At 48.6% G+C, this 16,454-nt stretch overlaps 2 protein-coding genes across 2 annotated transcripts in view; both read left to right on the top strand.

Annotated features, from left to right (window-relative positions):
• Nucleotides 1–16,454, top strand: part of Ak8 (adenylate kinase 8) — a 126,133-nt gene that overhangs the window by 98,976 nt on the left and 10,703 nt on the right. The window lies entirely within an intron of this gene.
• Nucleotides 5,656–7,515, top strand: LOC114702779 (metalloendopeptidase OMA1, mitochondrial-like). The gene has a single exon (XM_028883337.2). It carries the CDS (start codon nucleotides 5,720–5,722, stop codon nucleotides 7,280–7,282), a length of 1,563 nt encoding a protein of 520 aa, XP_028739170.1. The 5' UTR covers nucleotides 5,656–5,719; the 3' UTR covers nucleotides 7,283–7,515.

Below are 16,454 nucleotides of genomic sequence, written 5' to 3'. Positions count from 1 at the left end.
CCCCCCCCCCCGGCCCTGCACCCAAAGTCAGCTTATGGTGAGCTGAGCCCCCCTGCAGCCTCCTACCCTAGGTGCCATGGAAGGTTGCAGATCTCATCTTCTGCCCTGGAAGCTGCCAGCAGTTCTCAACCTGTGGGTCCAGACCCCTTCGAGGGGGTCACATATCGATATCCCGCATATCAGATATTTACATTACAATTCATAACAGTAGCAAAAATACAGTTATGAAGTAGCAGTGAAATAATTTTATGGTTGGGGGTCAGCACAACATGAGGAACTGTATTAAAGGGTCGCAGCCTTAGGAAGGCTGAGAACCACTGGGCTAGTTTGAAGCCTGAGTGGTTCCCTCCTGGGGATAATCTTGTGTATGAGACTGAGCTGTTGTTTCTCTGTCTCCTCAGAAAGGGAAGAAAAGAAAAGAAATCAGAACTCAAAAGGACTGGGGGGAATGTGCACAGAGGTAACTCTCAGCCTCTGTAAAGGGGTCCATTTGAGGAAAAAGAAAACAAAACAACAAAAAACCCCAAAACCAAACAGAATGAAACAAAAACCCCACTGGCAATCGGTCCCACAAAACAACAAACCCTCTGCTTGGAAATCCTTGAGGATGGGGGGTGCTCACTGGCCAGATGACTGTGGAGTTCGGGGCTCCTGGGGTTCTCTGATTGCGGGAGTCAGAAGGCAGCTGCTACTGATGCTCCTACTGTGATAACGTGGGATTTCCAGAAGGACAAACGTTTACTGACTGAGATGTCTCTCCAGCTCAGGATTAGTGCTGGGAAAGCTCAGACTGTGTCTTCTGCAGAGCTCTGTCCATTGCATGCTGAATAGTATTCATGGAGGCAGAGAGAGAGCAGGCCTGTCCAGGCTATGCGCAGAGCCTGAGGAGGAGAGGTCAGGTGATAAAGGGAGGGGCCGCAAGGCCTGGCCCACGAGGGACTCTCATGCAGCACTGTGGGAACTCTGATAAATATGAGTCAATAGTTCGGGGACAGGGAGGCCGAGGAGGTCTGTCTTGGAGGAAATGAAAAGAGGTGGATGCAGATGCCATGCCGAGCCCCCATGGATGCTGTTCTGATTGCCTTCTGCAGCGACATTGGCCCTCTGTGACTGGGGTCTGTCCACTGCCTCCTGATGCTGCAGATGAGATTCTTGAGCTGACACACTTTAGTTGGTGGACATTTGTGGCGGAGCTACTGTATGTCAGGCCCTGTCCCAGGAACTAACAACAAAGCAGGGCAATGAAGGTGCATTCTGCCCCTGCAGGGGCAGATAATAAACAAGAACCACGTGTCCCCATCTCCAAAGAGACAAAGTGAGAAGTGTGGACTCAGGGGCAGAGTGTCATCTCAGAAGAGTCCTAGAGGTGGCCCTGTGGTAACTCAGGACAGGGACACCCTAGGCTAAGAGCTGGCCTGTGCGGAGCCAGGACCAGCAGAGAGGCCTGTGGCCGGGAGTGTGAAGTGAGGACCAGGAAGGCCAGAAAGGCACCTGGCTGACAGACACCTGGCCCAAGCCAGGCTGCACACAAGGGTGGGTTATTAGTAGGCCATCCAAAGCAAGACCAAGAATGTCAGAGCTGGATGGGGTAGACCTAGTAGGAAGGTCATTCTTCTTTTGATTGGCCTGGTGGTCTTGGGCCCCTCCTTCTGGGCTTCCTGGGGCCAATCATAGAGTTGATTCAGCAGGCTACAGAGTAAATATGACCACAAGTATATCGTGCCCCATGAAAGGAGATGCTACAAAAGTACACACCATGGGACATCATACAGGTGGAATGTTCTAGATTCACAGGCAGAAGGCAGGGCATCTGTGGCAGTGGAGAGGGTGGGTGTGTGGCATGATGAACAGACTGGCTGCCACTAACTTGTACCTGTAAAGTGACTTGTTTTACAGCCTGTGGGTTTCATCTTAGTTAAAAAATAAATGCTGAGGGCTGGTGAGATGGCGCAGGGCGTGGAGGCCCTTGCCGCTTAGTCTGACCCCTTGCGTTTGATCCTCAGGACACACATAGTAGGGGGAGAGAACAGGCGTCCACAAGTTATCTGCTGACCTCTGCACCACATGGTATGGCTCACGAGCGTGCACAAACACACACAACACACACATACACACACACACACACACACACACACACACACACACACAGCATAATTTTAATTTTAAAGCTTTGTAAATTGATGAAGCCTGACATGGCAACACACACCTGTAGCCTTAGAATCAGGGAGATAGAAACCAGAGGATCAGGAATTCAAGGTCAGCCTGGACTATGTGAGTCTAAAGGCAAAATAACAGAACGGAACTGTGGATGATGACCAGACGTGCTTGGAGAGAGTGAGAGGAGGTGTGCTAACACAGCTACGCCCCTTCGAAGACACTGCTCTGGGGCCAACAGCCTGAGACCCTTTACTCCCCAGTAACAGCAACTGCCCCACCCATAGTGTGGGGGCAACTCTGCCATCTGCATCCTGCCTTCACAGAACCGGGTGCAGTGTCTGTCTCACCAGAGAGTGTCCAGTGGTCACCACTCCCACTGAACATTAACTGGCCTGAATGTGGCCTGCCTGTACCAGGGATGTGACCTGGGAAAGCTGGCTGGTTACTGCAAGGCCTAGCTCCCATTCTTATCCAATGGGAGACAGTGGTGCCCAGCACCTTCTGGGAAAACTCCGGAGACGCAGACAGCTGCGGGATGTGCTCTCCCACAGTCAGTGCTGAGGATGAAGGCTGGCGACCACACAGGCACTTTGTGGGAAGGTTACCAAAAGAAGAGATGTGTGCCACCCCCTCCCAACCCTTAGTTACAGGTAATTTGTGTGTCCAGCCCCCTTGTTCCTTTCTCCATAATCTGTCACACATAATTTTTGTGTGTGTGTGTGGTCCTGGGTATTGAACCCAGGGCCTTGTGTCTGCTAGACAAACACCCTACCACTGAGCTACCCCTCCTCCATCACACATCTTAATCTTCTTTGTTTTCAAGGTCTGATCGTTTCTTTCTTTCTTTCTTTCTTTCTTTCTTTCTTTCTGTCTTTCTTTTTCTTTTCTTTTCTTTTCTTATTTTTTTTTTTTGAGACAGGATTTCTCTGTGTAGCTTTGGAGCCTGTCCTGGGACTTGCTCTGTAGACCAGACTGACCTCGAACTCACAGAGATCCGCCTGACTCTGCCTCCCGAGTGCTGGGACTAAAGGCGTCACCACACCGCCTGGCTTGGTCTGATCATTTCTTTGTTACTGTTTTTAACTGGACTTAGAAGTGGCTCTCAGCGAGGACAGCCTACATCTCTTGGTAATCTATTCCTGGTATTTTTCTTTGGCTTCCTTTATTGTTTTGGGCAAAAGTTTAGCATATTTGGCAGCCTCCTTATTTTTCTTAGTGTGCTGTTTCTTCAATACGTTGACATTTGTGTTGCAGGACAGGGGAGGAACAAGACACAGCTGAGTCTTGGTCCAGGGCCTCTTTCCTTCTCTAAGGCTTTCTGACAACAGCAGATGTCATCATCGTTAGAGAGACTGAAAACTCCTGATTTTGGGGCTCTCCTGGGCTGCAGCTGCTGAGGCACAGTAGTATACGTCAGTCCAGGAGTATCCCGCTCCTCCCTCCAGCAATAACCAAGTTGAGAGCACTCAGGTTGCCATCCACAGTGCATCCACAAAAAGACAGGCACTTCCTCTCTCCAGTGCTCCTCGGTCTGGAACAGGAATGCCTCTTTCTTTATAGCAGGTGCACTCTGCTGTGGGTGAAGATGCCTTGCCCCGTGGGAAAACCTGGTTTGTTGTTCCCAACACTTATTTGGACAACATAACCCTCCACTCTTTATCAGCAGCTACTTCTGTGGCCATACACTTCTAGAAAGCACGAAGTTTGTGTTCCCCATGAGTTTCTGACAGCCTGTGGCTGGAAAGGAGATACTCAGCTTCATTTTGACAAGGTCGACCATTTAGGAGGTGCCATGAAAAAGTATATTTTAATCTTTCTTTTTCTTAATTCTAGTGAAAACATATTGCATTTTATTTTACCTTTAGTTTTTTCCTTGGGGAGGAAAGTGTTTATTTGGCTTACAGTTCTAGTCCATTACCATGGAATGCCATAGCAGGAATTCAGGGCAGGAACCGAGGCAGGAACTTAAACCGGTGCCATGGAGGAACACTGTTTACTGGCTTGTTCTCTATGGCTTGCTCATCTTACTTTCTTACACAACCGAGGACCACCTGTCCCAGGATGACATTACACCCAAATCATGGGATCCACTCCAGGTTCCAGGATGGTGTCTGATGTCTGTATGGAAGCAGCCGTGGTGAGCAGTCTGAGCATGACTGGCCTGAGGAGATTCCCTGGGGAGGCACTGGGGAGGTATTTGTTGAATGAATGAGTAACAGTGGTTGATTTCCCATCCTTAAGGCATTGAGCTGTACTGAGCTGTCCTCACTCTCTCACCAGCCCCCTTACACCTGGCACTTGGCTCAGACCCATCCTGCCTCTGTCTGTCCTTAGAGTCTAGCAGCTGTATGTCCTTGTTCTCTGTCTGTCTACTTCTGTGGCAGAAGGACACTGGCACCGTATCAGGGGGTTTTCTAGGAGACAGAGGTGTCCCTTGGGCCCTGTATGCCTTAGTTCTGTCTCTGAGGGTAAAGCACCATGTAGCATGCTTGAGGCATTAGGTTTGGTCCTCAGCAAAGGCAAAGCCAGAGCATTCAATTCTACGGCAAGGAGAGAGTCTGGTCCAGAATGCCACCCCCTCACCCCTCGCTGTGTGTGCTGGTCTTGTTATCTAAAACTGGTACTTTTCCTTTTTAAAAGATTACCTTTGGGGGCTGGGGAGGTGGTTCAGCAGTGTAGAACACTGGCTGCTCTTGACCTGAGTTTTGTCCCCAGCACCTGCGTAGTGGCTCCCAACCACCTGTAACTCCAGTTCCAGGGGATCTCTCCTCTTCTAGCCTCCATGGGCATGGCACTCACATAATGCACATACATCCATGCAAGCAAAATACTCATACACATGAACTAAAAATAAGTATTTTAAGAGAATAAATACAAAATGTGGTGATATAGTGTGTACCCTAATAAACTTGCCTGGGGATCAGAGGACAGAGCCAGCCACTAGATTAGAAATAGAAGCCAGACAGTGGTGGCACAGACCTTTAATCCTATCACTTGGAAGGCAGAGATCCATCTGGATCTCTGTGAGTTCAAGGCCACACTGGGAAAAAGGGTCAGGCAGTGGTAGCACACACCTTTAATCCCATGAAGTGACATGGCTGGGTGGAGAACGGTATATAAGGTATGAGGAGACAGGAACTGAGCAGCAGTTCAACTGAGACCCACAGGGGTGAGGACTCAGAGGCTTTCAGTCCGAGGATTTGTAAAAATAGGATTGGCTGAGGGGTTGGCGAGGTGAGGTTGGCTGTGGCTTGTTCTGTTTCTCTGATCTTTCAACTTTCACCCCATTATCTAGCTCTGGGTTTTTTATTAATAAGACCATTTAGAGATTCGTGTTACAACAGAATAATCTCTTCAGGCTCAGGGTGCGGAGTGGCAGAGCATTTATCCAGCAGGTGGTTCTCACTCCCCACACTCCATTACAACCACAGACATCTTTCTCTGAGGATTTTATGGCTAATGTTTTTCCTAACTGTAGAAACAGCAAAGTCGGTGCGCCTGCGCGGAGGCCGGCTGCTGGATCCCGCTCAGGCCGCGGCTAGAATAACCAAGCAAAAGCAGGATGAGCTTCCTTCATGGACTGCAGGCTGCCACAAGAAACCATTTCCTCTCTGGAGTGACTTTCCTGGCCAACTGGAAACAGTGGAACCCACCAGCAGGCTGTTCACACCCACGAGGGCCCCTAGTAGGAAATGGGAGCCGAGGACTTAACACAGTCCGCCAGTGTCATTCGGTGACTTTACTGCCTGGAAACTTCCATTTCTATAGGACTCTCAGTAACAAAAAATCAAGATGCTTTTCAAATGCTCAAAGCCAGGAAATGGGGGTGCTTACCTACAAACGGACTGTGTGGGGTGATTCTTTTTCAAGACAAGGGTCGAGGAAAGTGGTTGGCCATCCTCTCACAGCCCCGTGCCCTCTGAGCTGCCCAGCCGTAAGAGCTGCCCAGAGTTTCCACACGTCCCCACGGGGTCTGGCCGCCCCAGTTCCTTTCTTGCTGCTCATTCTGAAGCCAGTGCAGAAGCTCCTTGCCATCATTGTGGGCAGGGGCATAAGGAAATGGTGGCAGGCACTTCCTCCTAACAAGAAGGAGCTATTTAAAGACAGTGTGAAGAAGAATAAGTGGAAGCTGCTCCTTGGTCTGAGTGCCTCTGGCCTGCTGTTTGTAGTGTTTTATTTCACGCACCTGGAAGTGAGCCCTGTCACTGGAAGGAGCAAACTGCTGTTACTGGGGAAGGAGCACTTCAGACTTCTGTCAGACCTGGAATACAAAGTGTGGATGGAAGAATTTAAAAACGATATGCTGCCTGAGAGAGACCCCCGACACCTGACTGTTAAAGAGGTGGTACATCATCTAACACAATGCAATCAAGATGTCCCAGGAATCCCCGAGATCAACTGGGTGATTCATGTGGTTGATTCCCCAGATGTAAATGCTTTTGTTCTTCCAAATGGACAAGTGTTTGTTTTCACTGGGCTTTTGAATAGTGTAACTGACACTCACCAGCTCTCCTTCCTTCTGGGCCATGAGATTGCACATGCTGTCCTGGGGCACGCCGCAGAAAAGGCTAGCTTGGTTCACCTACTGGATTTCCTTGGTATGATTTTTCTCACAATGATTTGGGCCGTGTGTCCACGAGACAGCTTGGCACTTCTGGGACAGTGGATACAATCGAAGTTGCAGGAGTATATGTTTGACAGACCATACAGTAGAACACTGGAGGCCGAAGCTGACAAAATTGGACTACAGCTTGCTGCAAAGGCCTGTGTGGACGTAAGAGCCAGCTCAGTATTTTGGCAGCAGATGGAGTTTTCAGAGAGTCTTCATGGCCACCCCAAGTTACCAGAGTGGCTGTCGACACACCCTTCTCATGGAAACCGAGCTGAGCACTTGGACAGACTCATACCACAGGCTCTCAAACTTCGGGAGGTCTGTAATTGCCCACCACTCTCTGGACCAGACCCTCGGCTGCTGTTCAAGCTTACTGTGAAGCGTTTTCTTGAAGACTCAGAGAAAGAGGATCTAAACACCACTGTTAAGAAACAGAAAATGGATGCTCTCCCCATTCAGAAACAGGAACAGATACCACTGACATACATAGTTGAGAAAAGAACTACAGGTTGAATTGAAATGTGTGAGACTTGGGGTATGAAGAATATAGCGATCTTCATCATTTTTATGTGACTCCTAAAAATGATGTTTTAAATGAAAAAAAATGGATATTCAAAGTCAAGTCATATCTATTACAGATATCTGAATTTTTCTAGATTTGTATCTTTCATAAAATATTATTGTATTTTAATCTATTTTGAAATACTTCCAATGAGGAAAACATCACAGAATAAATTTATATTATCATCCATAAAAAAAAAAAAAAAAAAAAAAAAAAAAAAAAAAAAAAAAAAGAAACAGCAAAGTCACACTGTCAATACAGCAAATAGGCCTGTATAAGGTAGGCGGCCTCTTGGTTGTCCTCTTTCCTATCCCGCCCCCACCCCCACTTGTTCTGATCCCCTGGGCACCTGCACATCTGTCCAGGTTTACTTTCCTTGTCAAGCAAAATCAGACTATTATCATCTATGCCACTACACAGCTTTCAATATTTTCAGGTTTTGTTTTTGTATTTTGAGAGTCTCACACTGTAACCTAGGCTGGCCTCAAACTCAGCATTCCACTCAAACTTCGATTGGCAAACTGACAAGTTTTGTTGGGTTTGCCTACAGAGTGTAAGTGAGGGACTACTTACAGGGTTATGGGTGGCCTCATCAGCCCACCCCAGCATGGTGCCGATGTCTCTGTCACTACTAGGTGGAACTCCCCTGCTCCAGTCACCCTCCACACACTGTATTTGCTAGCATCTCCTGAGATCACATATAGCTGGGGTGGGGAGTGGCAGGAGAGTGGCTGGCATCTCAGGTGAGGGTCTAATGACCCTCCTCACCCCTCCTTCTATGAGGGAACATCAACAGGCTGTATCCTAATCAATGGCTGTTCTTCTCTGAGGACACCATTCTACAGGATCATATAATTTTGCTCTTATGCAGCTAATATACTTAGAAACAATTCTGAGTCAAGATATTTGAACTCTTTCAGGCCGCAGTTTCCCCATTTATGCGATGGGAATACCATTTGTCTTACAGGATGACATAGGTAGCATCATCAAAAAATCTAAGACAGTGTACCTGGTAAATGATAGTTTGGTTTAATTTTTAAGCCAAAATATGTTAAACCCAGCTTGACCACCAATTGCTGGTAACATTTAAGCAGAGGCCCCAAGTGGCTGTTGAAAACCAAGTTAACATTGCTGCTTTGGTTTGTAATTGAAGTGGCTGCTGTCTGGGTTCTTCGCACCTGTGGCCACTGGGTTTGTGCCACCCAGTCCAGGAGAGGCCTGTGCACATCACCAGACATCCTGCTGGCTGCCAAGACTGTCCTTGTAGATAGTACCAGTTGCTTAATTTGACAGCACAGTGTGATTGGGGAACAAAGGTTGACCCCTGCTATGAGGTGCAGGGAGGGGAAGGGTAGAGAAAAGGGGTGGGGTCAGTCCCCAGGTGGCAGGCCCTATTGAAACACACTTAGCAAAAGCCCAAGACATGGGGTTTAAAACCAAGTTGGTCCAAATACTAAGCCTGGGATTCGCTCCACTACCGCTCAACTCTAGCATCATCCTCACCCTGCCGTAAGTGAGTAAACTATGGCTTCTTACTATCATGCTGCTTTGCCCTCAAGCAGGATGAGGCACTGATGATAAGTCTGTGACAGGGTAAGATGCTGGCACTGTCCAGGCCTCCCCATAGCTGGGTACATGGGTACATGCAGGAGCCAGAGTGCAGGGTGGTTGATCACGCAGGCTTTTAATTTGTTCATGTATGATTGTGTGCATCTCTCTCTCTCTCTCTCTCTCTCTCTCTCTCTCTCTCTCTCTCTCTCTCTCACACACACACACACACACACACACACACACACACACACACTTTCATTTATAATTCTCTCATATGAAAGTCAGAATTGGCTTGGAAGCCTAGAGACGACAGTAAGATTCTGGAGACGGACCAGTCAGTCTATATGGAGGGGAGCTGGGAAACTTCAGAGTGGGTGGAGTCTGAAGGCAGCCCCTCCCTCAGGCATCCCGCTGATCTGCAACCCTTTCTCACCTCCTCTCAGCCCTCCTCTTCCTAGTGTGCCAGGATCTTTTCATGCCTGGGATGGGTACAGTTGCTTTCTGCCCATTTCCCTTCTTGAGCCTTCCAAGCATCTGGTGGCAGACATTCAAGTCTGAGTTCAAGTTTGCCATGATCTGCATTTAATGAAGCCCCGAGTGGCTGTCCTGTACCGATGGACAAAGTCAGGCCTAACAGAGGCACTTAGAGCAGGAAGTTCCCCAGGTGGGCTGCCCTGGGAGGGGAAACCCCTGGACTTTGGATGTGAACTGGACTGGGGAGGGCTCACAGCGTAGAAACAACACCGGGTTGCAGAACTGGGTTCCTACCTCCCCTGCACAAAAAGGGGGTCAAGTCCCAAGGGTCCCCAAGGTCATGAAGTCAGCATCTGGAATGAGTGTCTCTAGTAAAACAAAAGGTGATTGACCACGTGCTGAGCCCTTTTAATCACCTAATGGCTGGGGACCTTTGGGTTCCTAGGTTTCTGGTGAGGCCAGGCCAGACACTGTAACGACACCCAGGTTTGGCCTAGCTTCTCCACATTACAGCCACAACACTGACGCAGACAATTGAAGTATTTGAGAACAATGAAATATGCATGGCTATCTGTGACAGCCCCGCAAAGTCGGGCAATTAGCTGCGTAATCTGAGAGGGGAGCCGGGCCTCAGCAGCCCGAGGCTCCCCATTAGTTAAATGCATTTTGTACGTCCTCATCCCATCAAATCAACTAACACTTCCTTTAATTGGTTCATGAATTATACAGCCGCCCCCTGCATTATAATTTAATCGCCTGTAAACATTCATAGGGCCCCACCAGTAAAGTGTATCGGCGCTCATTAATTCGTTAATTCCAGCAGATGGAAGGGGAGCTGGGACGAATGGTTTCGGAACAGAGCGCCTTGGGCAATGGAAGAAGGGAAAAAAGGTGGGGGGCCACTTAGGTTTTTTTCAGGGCTGTCAGAAACTCAATCTGTGAGCTGTCAGCAGCCCGGGCCAGTCCCCACCCCCTCCACTTCCCAGACTGCAGGGAAGTGACTGGTGGATTCATAGGGAGGCTTGTCAACTGGCTTTAAACATCAAGCCAGCGGGTAAACCGGGCCCAATGTAAATTAATTCTTGTCTTACGGCCCCCCCCTCTGTCCCCATGAATATTTCATGGCGGGCGGCATAAATATTAATTCTAATAGCTCTGCACAGTGGTTATTATTTCTGTTTTATGACAAATATTCATAAAATATTCAAGACCCTTTTTTAGAACATTTACACACTTGATTGTGAATTTTCCCAGTTTCCTGGGGACACTGTAAACATATTGGGGTCCTCTTGATGGACTCTTCCCCCTTAATTAATACCACTGGCTATTAATATTTAATCAGGCTTGGGTTTTTTTTTTTTTTTTTTTTTTCCAGAAGTAAAGCCTGTTACGTTGCCGAGGCAAAGGGTATTTTCTTCCCTTTCTGTCTGTAAAATGGGAGATTTCTGCCCCCGCCTCCTAAGACTCTGACCCCTGGATGGCCTCCTTGCCTTTATTTTGAAGACCTTATCTATTTCTTTTTAACCAAGTGTCTAGAGACAGCCCAACTAACTGTCGTGAAATTCTTCAGGAGAGAGCTGTTGCTGTTTTTATGCAAGGATTTAACATAATTTTGGAGTAATTAAAGTGTGGGTTTAAGAAACGTGGTGCCCGATTCCTTAGGCAAGACAGTCGTGGTTGGGGGTGAGCAGTCTTTTACAACCTGCATGGCTTGTCTTTGGCCCCAAGAGGCAGCTAGCGATGTGCCACCGTCCTCCATGAGGGTGCGGAGTGACTCAGTCCTTGGGCAGCCACAGAGGAGCCTGCACAGTTAAATCCAGCTACATCCTGTGAGCTAAGTGGCTTTAGTGTTCCCTGTGTGCTCCCTAAGTCTCATTAGAGACTTCTGGAATGTTTTAACAACTCGGGGGAATGAATCATGGTTCTCTGACACATAGGAACCTAGCAGGGCATCCTGAAGCCTGATGGACCAGGAGCCCAGCCTAGAGACAGCACACACCTGTAGGCCCTTGAAATGGTCAGGATCACAGCACCTGTGCAGGTGTCTCTCATGGGGGAGGGCGGGTGCGGTAATGTGTGCCATGCTCAGTACAAATCTCTGGCACATGGTGTCGACGAAGTTTTTGATGGGGATAACGATGGTGGTGATTAAGGTAGTGATGATGTTGCTGCTGCTGCTGCTGCTGCCGCCGCCAGCAATGGTGATGGCCGTGTTGATGGATTGATGGTGATGGTGAGAGCGGTAAGGGTGATGGCAATGGTAATGATGGTGGTGATGGTGGTGACAGTGATGGTGATGGTGGTGGTGATGATGGTGGTGGTGGTAGTGATGGTGATGGTGGTGATGATGGTGGTGATAGTGATGGTGGTGGTGATGATGGTGATGATGACAATGATAATGATGGTGGTGGTGGTGATGGTGGTGATGGTGGTGATGGTAGTGGTGGTGATGGTGGTGATGGTAGTGGTGGTGATGGTGGTGATGGTGGTGATAGTGATGGTGATGGTGGTGGTGATAGTGATGGTGATGGTGGTGATGGTGGTGATAGTGATGGTGATGGTGGTGGTGATAGTGATGGTGATGGTGGTGATGGTGGTGGTGGTGATGATGGTGATGATGATGACAATGTTAATGATGGTGGTGGTGGTGGTGATGGTGGTGATGATGGTGGTGATGGTAGTGGTGGTGATGGTGGTGATGATGGTGGTGGTTGTAGATGTAACTAACCGTCTTATTAAATAAGAAATACAGAAACAATGTAAAAGAGAAAGCCGAGAGGTCAGAGCTCAGAGCTAAAATCTCACCCTTCCGCCTGCGGTGTCCCAGCTTCCTGAAAGAGAGCTACTTCTTGTCTGTACGTCTTTTTTATAGTATTATTGTTCTGCCTTCTCATTGGTTGTAAACCCAAACACGTGACTGCCTCGTCACTGTCTGAATGTACAGCCCCCTAGGTCTTAAAGGCATATGTCTCCAATGCTGGCTGTATCCCTGAACACACAGAGATCTATGGGATTAAAGGCGTGTGCCACCACCGCCACACTCTGTCTATGGCTCTAATAGCTCTGACCCCCGGGCGACTTTATTTATTAACATACAATCAAAATCACATTTCAGTACAATTAGAATACCACCACAGGTGGTGGTGATGGTGGTGATGATGGTGATGGTGGTGATAGTGATGGTGGTAGTGATGGTGACGGTTATGACAATGATAATGATGGTGGTGTTGATGGTGGTGGTGGTGGTGGTGGTGGTGGTGGTGGTGATAATGGTGATGATGGTGGTGATAAACAAAAGCCCAAAGATTCAAACTGAAGCCAAGAAGCAAAATACTTTTGAAATCTTCAAGGAGGTGGTCCAGGTAGGCCAGTGAGACAAAGGAAAGGGAGAACTCCTCAGAATACAATGGTTGTAGCAGGCCCAAGGGAAGTGGGCCAGGGAGGGTGAGAATCAGTCTCTAGATCTCAGGTCCCTCCCTTGCATTTGTGACAAGGGATGGCAACCATCATGCCTCTGGCCTCCTGAAGGCACAGAGCAGGGGTCACTAGCATGGAGGGAAATAAGCACAGTACAGAGGGGTTAAGGGCATATCTGGAAGCAGTCCCAGGGCCACTTCTCAGCTGAGTAACTGCCCATAGCCTTGCTTTTCATGACCTGTGATGTGTCAATGTGTGATGTGTCCTGGTACCACAGCCTCACAGGGTGTTATGAGGATTAAATATGGCAATGCATCCACAGGGGCCTGATCAAGGCTCAAGAACCCCATAGCCATGTGGCCAAAGTCTTGGCCCACACCAGAAGGGCCATAGTCTTGGCTGGTCCCTGGAGGCTGCAGCAATGTGTTCCAGCTCCCGAGACTCTACTCTGTGCATCATTTCCAAGCTCTATACTTAGTGATGTCAAGGAGGCAGCTTGCAGCTAGATTGGGAGAGTTTACACCAGAGAAATGGGCAAATGCTCTAATTTCCAGGGCTCCCCCTGACATGCATAACAGAATTACCAGCAAACCATGAAGCAAGGGTGGGGACAAGGAGTATGTGAGCTTGGCATCCTGCCAAAGTCAAGGCATGGTTGTCTTTGCTATTCTAGCCAGTGGTGTTTTGTTTTTGGAAACAGGGTTTCACTATATTGTCCAAGCTGACCTCAAACCCTTAAACTCAAGGGCATCCTCCTGTGTCAGTCTCCTGAGTAAGCCGGGCATGTTACAGCACCATGTCAGGCTTTTCCTGTACATTTTTAAGTGGCACAGACAATTTCACCTATTTGTTTACTTTTGAAACGGAGTCTCATGTAGCCCAAGCTCCTCTTAACCTGTTGTAGCTGAAGATGACCTTGCCCTTCTGATCCTCCTGCCTCCACTTCCTAAAAGCTGAGATTATAAGCGTGTACCACCATGCCAATTTCTGCAGTGCTGGGGACAGAACCCAGGACCTCAAGCATACTGCCAATGTAGCTATATTCCCCAGTCCCAACATACTTTTTCAATTAATATATCATGAGTACCTTTCTGTGCCCGGGTATTTTTGTTGTACTAATGTTCACAAGTCAATGTCTCTGTGTTTCTTCATTTGGAAATCATGGTCATCTCAAACAAGAGGGTCCCAAAAGGGAGATGTTTTCAAATCTTTCTGGTATTTTATCACAGTAACCAAAATGAAATTTGAACATCTTCCCATAGCACGTGGGCTGTTTGGTTGGGTTAGCAAGCTAGTGGTCTGAACAAAAATGTTTGCATTCTCTGAGGGCTGAAGAGATGGCTCTGTGGCTAAGAGCACTTGCTGCCCTTGCAGAGGACTGGGATTTGGTTCCCAGCAACAACATAGGTGGTCACAAAGCATCTAACTCCAGTTCAGGTGGACCTCTTCCAGCCTCTGTGTGCACCAGGCACACGCATGCATGCATGCAGGCACTCACATATACATATAGTAGAAATACACCTTTTTTTCTTTAGAAAAGTATTTGCAAGCTGGGTGGTCGGTGGTGTTGCATGCCTTTTACCCCAGCACTTGGAAGGCAGAGGCAGGCAGATCTCTGTGAGTTTGAGGCCAGTCTGGGCTACAGAGTGAGTTCCAGGAAAGGCGCAAAGCTACACAGAGAAACCCTGTCTTGAAAAATCAAATATATATGTATATATATTTGCACTCTTTGTCAGTGTTTCATGTTGGTATAGCTGTAAAGGACACATGGGTCTGTGACCTAATTGTCAAAAGCACTTGAAAAGCTGGAAGTGTGTGTGTGTGTGTGTGTGTGTGTGTGTGTGTGTGTGTGTGTGAGAGAGAGAGAGAGAGAGAGAGAGAGAGAGAGAGAGAGAGAGAGACAGACAGACAGACAGACAGACAGACAGACAGACAGACTAGGCTAGAGGTCAACCATGGTTGCCATTCCTTCAGCTGCCCACCTTCTTTTGAGGAAGAGTCTTACTGGACTAGAACTCCCCACGTGGGCTGGATGGCTAGTCGCAGACTCTAGGAACTCTGCCTGGCTCTGCCTCCCCAGCACTTGGTTTCAGCGCATACTGTCAGGCCGTTTGCTTTTCTTTTTTGATGGGCTCTGCAGACTGAGCTCAGGCTCTTGTCCTTACAAGGCAAGCACTCACCTCTTAAGCTATCTCCAGAGCCCCAGAATTTAGTTTTTAAAACAGCAGAATGATGGGGGAGTCTGAACACAGATTTGAGGGGAAAAACTGCTGTTAGGAGGTTACAAGCTCACAAGAGCCTTGAGGGCTTAGGGAAGGTCTTGTGTCCTGTTGGCCTGGCCTTCTTGTCTCAGGATGTGGATCTCAGCCCTTTACTACTCTGCTGACCCAAAGCCAGTATGAGGGTGCACATGCCAGCCAGAGACATCACTGGATGAAGCCTTACTTAGAAGGCTTAAGCAGCTGCGTACTTCTGTCCCTCCTCAATCCTCCTGTCCCTACCTAGCCCCAAGGATGGCCTGAGATGTCTCGGGTTCCCTGGGAACCCTGCTGAAGGGCTTGCTTCACAGGTGGTGGCCAGCTTGTCTCCTGTTATTTTTGCCTTAAACTCATTTGCTTTTCTCTGTGGGAAAAGCTTGCAGGACTACCTGGCTCTGACAATTGGCTTCTCCTTATTGTCTGGGGAGCTCCTGGGTAGCAGCGTGCACAGGAAAAGATTTTTTCCCCTTTCTTCTCAGTGGTGAAGGAGGGAGACATTCTCAGAGGGCTTTTAAAAAGAGCTGGATTATGCAGGAGTATCCCGGGTCATTCCCCTTCAACTGGCTGCTGTGTTTGGAAATGCACTTCGTGAACTGCCAGAAGCGCTTGCTAATTTACTAGTTACCAGCAGGGAGAGCGAGTTTGTTGCTTGCCTCTGGAGAGGCTGCAGACACCACCAGGATGGGTTTGCACTGTCAATTATGCACCATTTTCAACAGGAACTGGCCAGTGGGAGCCCTTGTTTTTGAAGGAGTGGGAGCTGGAAATGAGAGGGGCTGTCACTGTGACCCAAGGCCAGACACAAGATGCCCAAGGTGAGAGGATCAGGTGGAGGTGTTTGCCCTTTGGGTTTTTCAGATATGCTTGTCAGAGTGAAATGGCTGCATGGCAAACACTTTAAAATCCTGGCCAGAGAGGCCTCGTGTCCAGATGCTCCTCCGCATGCCTCTTCCTGGGCACAGCCTCTCTCAACCGTGAACTTCAGGAATCTTTGCAGGCTTGGCCTGTGACCCAGGCACCTGTCAGGAGGGCCAGGAAGCCAACTGCACGGACTCAAAGCTGTGCTTTGCTAGGATGGGGTCCGGCCATTTTATGTGCGACCCCCACCTGCTCACTTTCAGCATGGGTTGGCTCTCAGCATTTGCCAGGCAGGAAGGACGCAGTACCAACAAGGCAGCCACAGCCCCTGTCCTGACCCTTGGTGTGTTTAAGGGATGAACCTGCTATGGTCTTAATCTGGACTAAGTAAGCATCCTCTGGTGGAATGGGGCAAATGCGTAGTGGAAACTGTGAGGCTGGGCAGGTGGCTCAGCTTTCTGGGTCCCATCCCCAGAACTCACAGAAAAATGCCTGGCATGCTGGTGCATCGCTGTAATCCTAGCCCAGGGAGATCTCTGGGGTTCCCCAGCTAACCAGCCTATAG

This window comes from Peromyscus leucopus, chromosome 4 (genome assembly GCF_004664715.2).
Source record: "Peromyscus leucopus breed LL Stock chromosome 4, UCI_PerLeu_2.1, whole genome shotgun sequence".
Taxonomy (NCBI): domain Eukaryota; kingdom Metazoa; phylum Chordata; class Mammalia; order Rodentia; family Cricetidae; genus Peromyscus; species Peromyscus leucopus.
The sequence above is the reverse complement of the archived record's forward strand: the minus strand, read 5'-3'. Positions and strand labels throughout refer to the sequence as shown.